Below are 9765 nucleotides of genomic sequence, written 5' to 3'. Positions count from 1 at the left end.
ATAAAAAACCAGTCCGAGACATAAGACTTCCTAAAATATGGGCTAATGCAGTATCCTGGTGTAGATCACACAAAATCTGGAGAACCAGGAGAAAAAAGGAGACATTTGACTTTACTGTCGACAGTGACATCATTCTATTTTTACATTTATCAAAAGAAAAAAACCAAGAAAAATAAGCTGTCTTGTCCAACCATTTTAAACAATCAAAAAGCTAATTCTACTCAGTGTGTGTTGTCCAACCAGTTATCGCAGCAAGAGTCAACTGAGAAAAGGTGACAGTTGTTTTCACTGCCTGTTTTTCGACTGTCTCTCATCGTTGTTTAGCTAGTTTCTGCAGAGAGCACCAGAACTGAGTGGGCTACCATTCAATGATCCATGAAATCTCATAGCAATGAGTGACGTGCGCTTATAACAGTCTGTCCTTTGTGCTCCCGCATGTATAATGGTTCTGTTGTACAGTCTGTAAGTGATGTTACAACTTTGAATTCTTGCGTCGCACGGACAACATAGACGTGAAAGTGCTCGTCGAACCGGACTGTCTCAAGCACATTCCCCAAAGATAAAAGCACTTTGTTAACATAAAAAATTTGACATATATGCAGAAATTCGGGCAGAGCATCGTCAGGAACACTTTGGACAAGAACACATCCTGTTTTGTAGACCCTGCCTTCTATGCTCACAGAGTTCGCTACGAATGAATCAACAGTTTCAAGATCATGCTGAGAGATAAACTCCTTGACGCATTCAGGAAGATGTTCACAAAGTATGGGGCGACAACCTGTTGTGATGGGAACGCTCTTCTCACCAACAGCTGCAAAAGAGAAACACTGCAAAAACTGATGCCTCACTGCTAGACTGTGCGAAAGACTCTTAAAGTTGCGGATTTTACGAGCCATGTCTTTGAAATATTGGTGCTTTCCCTCGAAGCGCATCGCCCAAAGTTCAACTAATGGTCCAAACCTTTCCATGCACGACGGATAGTGAATAAGGTAGTGCATTTTGCAAGGAACTTTAACAGATGGGAACAATGTCTTGAAGTCGAGACAAAAAAAATGAATCTTCCTTTGCAGGTAGCCAATGTGCGAGACTGGGATTTTCCGGCTCATGATGATATCCATGATTTCGCGAAAAAGCAAGTAAAGTTGCCATACTTCGTGTTCTGTTGGAACACATTCGCCAACGAAAAAGGTTAGATGACGAAATAGGCAAAAGACCTGCGTGGCTGATCCTTTCATGGTTGCCTTTCCTTTAAGAAATTCACTAGAAATAGGCTCTGGCTTATTTCGCGCATCACAAGGGTCATAATTCCACTCACTAATTTCCTTGTTTAACTGTGCAAGAGTAAAAAGTCCTTGTGATATTAAGGAAGAAATGATGTGTCTTAGTGCAAATGGTATAACACCCTCGTGCAAGTCGTGCATAACGTCAGGCGGAAAATGCTGTGTGGCATTGAACCCCTGGCATGTAAGAGCACAAGCTGCAGTGACCCCATACAATGATGCAGTTGGCAGTCCAGCCTTCAACATGTTCATATGATGCTCGTGACCTTCCGGTGTGCGCAGCACGAAATCGGTCTCCAGGTGCTTGTAGTTGATTTCACAGTGCACGGCCATGCAGAACCTGCAAATCCTACCTTTGTTGAAACTACGTTTAAAGCCTCCCATTCTATGGCTCGACAGATTATCCCCAGTCAAACAAAGACTGACCCTCTCATCACTTTTCCGTTTGCAACTATGCCTTCAGTTTCTAATCTGCTCACATCCTCAAGCAAAGGTGCAAGAATCTTAGGCAGACCATAGGAGTCCACATGGTGGTCATTCACTAAAAGTGCCAGGTGCATTCCTGATAGCGCAGAGCGGAACCTTGCAGGAAAATTCAGCACTGAGAAATACACGGCGGTCATCTTATGCTTTCCTCTTTTGCTGCCCAAAGGGTTGCACACCTCAAATTCATCAGTATATAACTGCAGGCAGATTTTGTGATGGTCACCTTCAAAGTAGGCATGGTCGCGAAATGCAGTGCCATCAAACACAGAACACATATGGTTGTCAACCTTTGTGTAAGCATTAAAGTCACCCGATAAGGTTGGATGTTCAAGGATACACGTGAGGAGATCACAGAGCGGCACATACTCCATGGTGTCGTCTTTTCCATTGCTGTTGGTTCCTAGCACTACTGTACGGGGCTCAACAAGTGGAAGATGTGTCCTCCAGAACGCGTTCCGGCCAGCTGTCGTCAGTAGCCGGTCCAGTTCGTCAACACAGAATAGCTCCCTCACGTTGGCGGCCACCTCGTTGTTGAGCTGGAGTTGTTTATGTTCCAAAATGGATTTTACGAAAGAAATCACATCATTTGTGATTTCATCTAAGGTTGATTCTGGAAGTCGCCTTCCCTCTTTCCACTTGAGAAGAAGGAGAGCCAGCTGCTTTACACAGCCGCTTGGACCCTGGGTGGATTTACACACTTGTGAAGTCTCTGTACGCAGCTCCTCTTGCCTTTCTTCTGCGTCCGGATTACTCTGTACACCAACGTCATCACTTTGAAAGGCATCCCCAACACTCGGTGCTGCATCCACCAGTTCATTCGCTCCCACGGCTCTTTCTCTTTCGACTGATCCAGGGTGATTTCTGTACACATGTTTTTTATAGGAAGCGAAGAGTTTAAATGTCCGCATGCAGCCACTTAGGCCGCACACCCAGTTGCTTTCGTACCCATGAACTGAGTGAAAGTGCCTGAATAGTGCCCTCAACGAAAAAATGTGGGACGCACACCTTGGGCACCGGAAGTATCGGACACCTGGCATCTGAAAAGAAAGAAGCCCTCTTTTCATTGATATGACCTTCGTTACGTAAGTTTGATGCTCACACTACACGCAATCAACAAGAGGCAAAGTGCAATGTAACGTTTCTAAACCCGAGAAACACCGAAAAAGGAGATGCACACACAAACGAAAAAAAAAAAAAAAATACACGCAGTCTCTAACACAGCTGTGAACTCTTCGAGACGGTGGGTGTGTGGTCCTTTTCCGTGTCTCATTTCTGTCCTCTTGTGTTTAAAGTTTACCAACGTTTTAAATTTACCTTCTTGCCTGTGCCTTTACTCTTCCTTCAGTTGCACTGACATGCAGGTATCGAAGAAATAAAAATCGAGAAGAGACAGAAAGGACAAAGTCGTGCCTTGTCCATCCTTTTCCTTTGTGTCTTTTCTGTCCATGTTTTCATTTCAAAGGACCGAGGAAACATAAAGAGCACAATCTCTTCCGACATTAAACATTACAATGTGGCGTGAAGTATGTAATTGCAATAAATTAATTTCTGCGTCAAGATAAACTAAGTTGGAAGTAAGTTTAGAGAAGATAAATTATATCATATGCCATTAGTCAGTATCATATATAAAGTTACTCGCTTCTTTTTGCCGTACTGAGTCATCGCTTGCGAACATGACTCTAAACGACAAAGCATAATTTTTATTTGGAAATATTTGTAAAACATAGAGCACGGCCACTAAACACGATGACAGGGTACAAGAAAACACATATTTTCAACTTTCAACACACAAAGTATTGTCGAGTTAGAGCAGGGGTAACCTCGCTTTACTGCAGTGATGTGATTGGCCTAAGCCGTTTTGGAGCACCCTCTGGAGCAGCCAAAACAGAGTTGTGGAACAGCAAATCTGGCTTTTGGAGCAGATATCCGTAGAGAAAAATATATATTCATTTCAAGTAGTGGACAAACGAAGGACACATTGCTCGCCGCAATCAACCAATTATTGTTAACATAGACCACCTGGGAGTCTTTCAACATGTAACTGAAATGCCAATGACATGACACATTTTGTAATGCTTCAGTTTGTGGCGATAGCCATTGAAAAAAGAAGATCGCGTGGAATAAAAGTGCCACATCAGCTCGATTTTGGAATTTGTCAGACGTAGCCGCTTTTCGTCTGTCTTTTTCTACATTTGGTGACCCGGACGTGATACAAATATATCGGACCACATGTTTAAATTTATTTGAAAATGACCAGCTTAGTAGTAGATATCACATTATTAGGTTTATTAGTAATACAATAAATGGAAGCAATCTCCGACTGATGAAGCACGTAACTACTGCCTTGTAATGCAAAATTGTCGCGCGAGCAGAGATGGCTGTTCGATCGAAACCATGCCACTCCTCTCCGCCTCAACTAATTCCCAAAATTGTATGCAAAATGTAACTGTCCAACATACGAGAAAAAAAAAAAAAAAGTCCAGCGGCACGTTCTTGCCAAGGCGGCAAACGAGGTACAAGCTAAACACAGAAAGAAAGAAAGAAAAAAAAAAAGAAAGAGGAAAAAAAAAAAAAAAAACCTGAGCGCATCGATGCAAGACATCGCGAGCCAGGATCAAAAAGTTCTTGGATCGGTTTGTGCAACGACTGAACTCGAGACAAATAAGCACGCTGTGCGGGTTCAGCATGCGGACATTGCGTTCTTTGCTTTAGCTCACTTCTCTTCACCAACTTCCTTTCGCGGCTCATTTTTCACGTACCCGGGTACGTCTCGAAAGAAAGCCTACCGAGATTAACCTAGGTAATCAATACTTCGACACTGCAGTCTTTGAGCTTAAGGTATGTTTGTAGTAGCGCATTAAACAAGAACAGGATTGTCCTTACGTTTCAGTTCAGAAAGTGCCATTACTGCAGTGACGTGGGGACGGCAACACCCGATGTCGTGCGACCACAGTGACTGGAAGGCAGGGACCAAATATGGTTGGCCACGGCCGTTGCTTTTAGGAGCGAGTGCTTCAGCCCATAAAATCACTCCCGCCGCGCAAAAACATGGTTTCGTTTCACAGCATGACGGCATGGCTGGTAACCAGCACGCTAGCGTCGTAGCGTCCGCACATGCCCATGTCTATGATTAAATTTTTTTTAAAAGACGCGAGACTAGAGACGGCAGGAAAAACCATGCAAGACCAGATGAACGATTGATGCAGGGTACTGTGTCGGACGGCTGCTTGAACCACCTAGCTCATGTGTGCTCAATTACGGTACCCGGTTTAGTTTCGGTTTTCAAAGGCGACCAATATTCGTCCTTTGGCGCAGGCTACCGTAGCAGGACGTAGCGGGGTTAGCCCCTTGGCGCAGTTTGGGGCAGCAATCACATCAGTGCTATAGAGAGTGGCTCCAGAGAAAGCCGCGTGAAGGGAACGGTGCGAAAACGAAACTTGCCGAAATAGCGGGAAAGAACGGAAGGAAAGGCGGCATCCCGATTTCTTTCCCACCAGCATGTTCATTCGCCCGCTCCGCCAAGGCTGCCAATTTTCGGTGGCTCTGCTCTGAGGAAAAAGCTGACTTTCTCTCTCCCCGGCGCTTCTTCCACGGCGAGATTTTGTGGCGGGTGGAAGATAACGCGGAACGCAGCGTGCGTCAAATTGACAGGAGCAGGCAGAGACCGAAATCAACGCGTCCTGGGTCATATATACCTTTGGATGCGTACGACGTCGCTCGGATGTGATGCTCTGCAGTGGCTGTTTCGTTAGTCAGGACGGGAAACCGAAGCAAGTGTCCACACGGCCACACCACGTGAGTGGGGACAATGTGGTCAGGACGGGGAACCGAAGCAGGTGCCCACGCGGCCACTCCACATGAGCGCAGCCAACGTAAAGTGAAGCCGTGACAGCCCTCCACGCGCTGCGAGCAGTGCCAGCAAATGCTGGACCAGCGTTACCAGATGGAAAAAAAAATCGAAGTCAGTAGATGGGCCCCATACATATCAGTAGATCACCAAACAACCAGTAGATACTAAAAAGAAAGTAAAAAAAAGACCTTTGTGTATTTCTCATTGGTCTTAATACATAACATAACATCATAAATAATATACTAAGAAACACACGTAGAAATTAGTTGCGTTTTTTGCTTGCAGCATTTTTTTTTTAATTCCAATTTCCAGCGGCCAGGTGTAAAACACATTTTTTTCCAGAAAGCAAAATGATTACCCTTAGTACTTTCCAACGATGTAGGTACACATCGCGACACTGTTAGCACGAACACGACATTGGCGCATTTTCGCATTTTATTTCTAAATAATATTAGCAAGCACGAAATTTCATAGCTTACATTATAGAACTAAATGAGCTCTTTCCGTAGCAATAATAACTTGGATGACATCCCTTGGTTTCAAAGAGAAAAACTGAAAAAACCGGCGATCGCTTGTTCGCGCTAACAGTGTCGCGCTCTGTACATTCCCATGCTGTATTCAACGAGCTTGTATATACTTTTTTTCTTTTTGGAGGGGGCCGGAGGTGTAAAATGGCCGCTATCTGAAGAGTTGCCGCTTCTCATAGTACGTGGACGACACTGATCTCTATGACAATTGTGGACGAAACCAAGCAAAGCCAAAGACGTATCCGTTCCGAAAGTACGCGCGTACGCGCCTGCGTTGGCCATTGAGATCAGTGGCGTTGGCTGCATACGGCTTTGGGTAGATGAATCGAAGGATACGTAGATGCATATGTATAGTTTCGTTCCTAATAATTTCACATGCGTTTGATGGCTAACATGAGAACAGCCCTTCAAAATTGTGCATTGCTGTGCCCTTGAAATGTTTTTTCATTCTGTTGAAAAGAGGTCTCCGACACTCCACTCAACTTTGGCGGGGTGGCGGAGAGCAATATAGAGATCAATGGCGGAGTGTGGCAAAGCCGGCAAAGCAGCTCGACCATGAGCTCGGCGCTCTATGCGGTGCAAGGTGCCGCCATTACTTTCTGGACGTTGCCTGTTTACGCCGTTTACGTATCCTCAATTTTGAGAGCTGTCGAGTAGTAAACTTGTTAGTGAGCGCGTTGGTAATGATATAGGTTTCAGAAAGAGTTATATACGTAAAGACAGGGGACGGGACAACATATCTTTCAACTTTCAACAAACAAATGATTTATTGCCGGACGCTTCTCCTTCGGAGCTCCACTACAGGAGAGGGAAAGTTAAAAGGAGGGAGAAGGGAAAGAGGGGGCAAGACAAGGCCCCGGGAGGAAACTGCGGGAAAGTAAAGCGCAGAGACAGCGGGAAGGAGAGGAAGGAAGGAGGCATCCCAATTTCCCTCTCAGGAGCAGGGACCACTCGCCCGGCCCGTCAAGGACGTCAACTCCGGTCTAAGGAATGTCACCTCCCTCGACAGCCCGCTGTGTTCGCCCCCGCAACGGTCTCCCTGTGTTCTTACACCTCCCCTCATCGCCCTCCCCTCTTTCCCCATCGCCTCCCCAAGTCGAGCTCTGAGCGGCTAGCCGCCCCAGTAAATCTGTAGCTGCAAGTCGAAAGCTGTGTCGTCTGTTTCGTCCTCTTGTGTGTTTCTTTCGTTTTAAGTCAATGGAAATGTTCTTCGGCGCCTCTTTTATGGCGTACGCCTCCACGATCTCGCGCCCGTAGCGGTTCTTGATGGCCCCCTTGGGAGCAGGGGCGGATTTAGAGGGGGGGTCCGGATGTCCTGACCCCCCTCTTGAATTCTGCATGTGTAAAATTTAGGGCGTGAAACGAGGGAGAGGGGGGGGGGGGGTCCTAAACATGTGGTGCGCTGACCAACACCTGACCCCCCCCTCAGGAAATTCCTGCATCCGCCCCTGGTTGGGAGTCCTCGTCGTTTTTTTTTTTCTATTTCTCTCCTATGTTCGCGCAGGTGGCAGTTGAGGCCGCGCCAAGAGGCACGCGGCCCCTTTCGTTCCCTGCGCGGTCGGACGGGTGTATTCCGTGCCCTTCTCGTGCGGGGCAGAGTACATCGTACAGACGGGCCGCTGCCTCAACGACCGCCTGCGCGAACATGAGAGAGAAATAGAAAAAAACGAGGGGGACTCCCAACACCCCATGGTCCATCACCTCAAGGTTTGCGCTCCATGTGCCCCCGAGTTCCCGTCCGCGCGTGTTCTGGGGGCCAACAAGAACCGCTACGGGCGCGAGATCGTGGAGGCGTACCCCATAAAAGAGGCGCCGAAGAACATTTCCTCGGCCTCGCTGTCGCTGTCGGAGAGAGAGGTGACATTCCTTAGACCGGAGTTGCCGTCCTTGGCGGGCCGGGCGAGTGGTCCCTACTCCTGAGAGGGAAATCGGGATGCCTCCTTCCTCCCCCTCCTTCCCGCTGTCTCTGCGCTTTACTTTCCCCGAGTTTTCTCCCGGGGCCTTGTCTTGTCCGCCCCCTTCCCCTTCCCCCTCCTTTTAACTTTCCCTCTCCTGTAGTGGAACTCCGAAGGAGAAGCGTCCGGCAATAAATCATTTGTTTGTTGAAAATTGAAAGATGGTGTTCTCCCGTCCCCTGTCTTTACGAATAGTAAAGTGTTTTTGTTTAAATTCTTAGTTTTGGCGCGGTTTGTTCCTCAAGTATTTTCCGGAATATATTCTGTGCTTAAGCTACACTAGGTGGCGCAAGCTGCCACATATACACCATTAACCATCGGTTCAGCCATCTATCCACCCACAGCCTTTGTTCTGTTTGGCGCGTTACTTGCGGTGGTGACGAATGACGGTTGGCGAGTTTACCGAGTTGACGAGCCAAACGAATGTCAGTATTTTCGCGCCTAGCTGCTCGCGTGGCTTTAGCAGCGTTCGACAATGCCGCCCGTGCGGTGTCTGGTCACCGTGCCTCACCTAAAGGCTGCCAGGTCTTTCAAGCTCGAGGATGGATCGGTAAACTCTTTGAAACATGCGGTGGCTACGTGCCCCGTTCTTGGGAACTCCATCAAACTGTCTTCTGTCAGGTTTCAGGCAAGTGCCTCGTTTCTGTTGACATTTTCCCCGTGCTCGAACTGTAGCAGGTCACAGTAAGCTAAGTAAACGAAGGATAGAGAAGACACCGAACTGCGAAGCTGTGAACCACCTAATCCAGAAAAAAATATCCAAGTGATAAGATTTTAGCCGCCTAAACCACCGTCATCTTCGAATCTATCTTGGAAAGGGTACATGTTATATGAGGAAATGACGTTTTAGCGCGAAGAGTAAAGTATAGACCGCATGAAAGCGATTTGGCGAGTGACGAGGCAAGCGTCGGTGAACCCGCTTCGCTGTCGCTCGGTCACTCGCGCGACGAGGCAATCCGCATGAAAGCAACGGGAGCAAGCGACATTGTAATCCAAAAGGAAGTGTCTAGAGTTCCGTCCAGGCGGAACGATGGTCGCCACTAAAGTAACGTCCAAGTTGGGTCTCGTATAAAGCAAATGTTGAAGGCTAGTTTCTGAAGGAGTAAAGCTATACGCACTCCGGAGTGCGCTTCGGACGGAAATGGCTACACGCACTCTGCGGAGAGCTCATGCCGCTCGGGTCACCCTTTTCGAATGGCACGTGTATCGCTGGGGAGCCCGCCTGCGTTCCCCCCGCTTCGCGGCGACAGTGTGAGGCTGCTAATTACAAAACGTAACCAGTACACGCCGCTTCGCGGCGTCCAGCCGGCAACCCAAGCCCCGCTGTCCCCGATCGCATCAGGAAAGGGAGTCCCGTACCATTTAGTTTTGCGAAGTTTCGTCGGCAACGAATCTTTTAGTGTTCACCGGGGAAAAAAAAAAAAAAAAAAAAAAAAAAAAAAAAAAAAAAAAAGTAAATATTGCCAAATGCTTCGACAAAACAAAATGTTTGAGAAAACGAAACAAAAAGAAAGTGGGACCACCGCGGATCGAACCCACGTCCACTAGCGTACGAAGCTGACACCTTAACCACTACGCTATGCCACCGCTTAAAAGAATGAGTTGTTGTGACTATTCCTTTTATATGAGACTAGCGGAGTGCGTATAGCCATTTCCGTTTGAAGTGC

The 9765-nt window shown here is 47.2% G+C and overlaps 1 protein-coding gene across 1 annotated transcript; it reads right to left on the bottom strand.

The window, feature by feature from the left end:
* Positions 1-1690: 1690 nt before the first annotated feature.
* On the bottom strand, positions 1691-5982 carry LOC120850351. The gene is made up of 2 exons (XM_040222823.3): positions 5462-5982; positions 1691-2803 (listed from the first exon to the last, which is right to left on the bottom strand). Exon 2 carries the CDS (start codon positions 2801-2803, stop codon positions 1691-1693), a length of 1113 nt encoding a protein of 370 aa, XP_040078757.1. The 5' UTR covers positions 5462-5982.
* Positions 5983-9765: the final 3783 nt, after the last annotated feature.

The sequence above is a fragment of the Ixodes scapularis genome, unplaced genomic scaffold (assembly GCF_016920785.2).
Source record: "Ixodes scapularis isolate PalLabHiFi unplaced genomic scaffold, ASM1692078v2 PGA_scaffold10__122_contigs__length_95168666, whole genome shotgun sequence".
Taxonomy (NCBI): Eukaryota; Metazoa; Arthropoda; class Arachnida; order Ixodida; family Ixodidae; genus Ixodes; species Ixodes scapularis.
The sequence above is the reverse complement of the archived record's forward strand: the minus strand, read 5'-3'. Positions and strand labels throughout refer to the sequence as shown.

Excerpts from the sequence above, each read along its gene's own strand:
- LOC120850351 (XM_040222823.3), bottom strand. The coding sequence starts at position 2,803 with ATGCCAGGTGTCCGATACTTCCGGTGCCCAAGGTGTGCGTCCCACATT.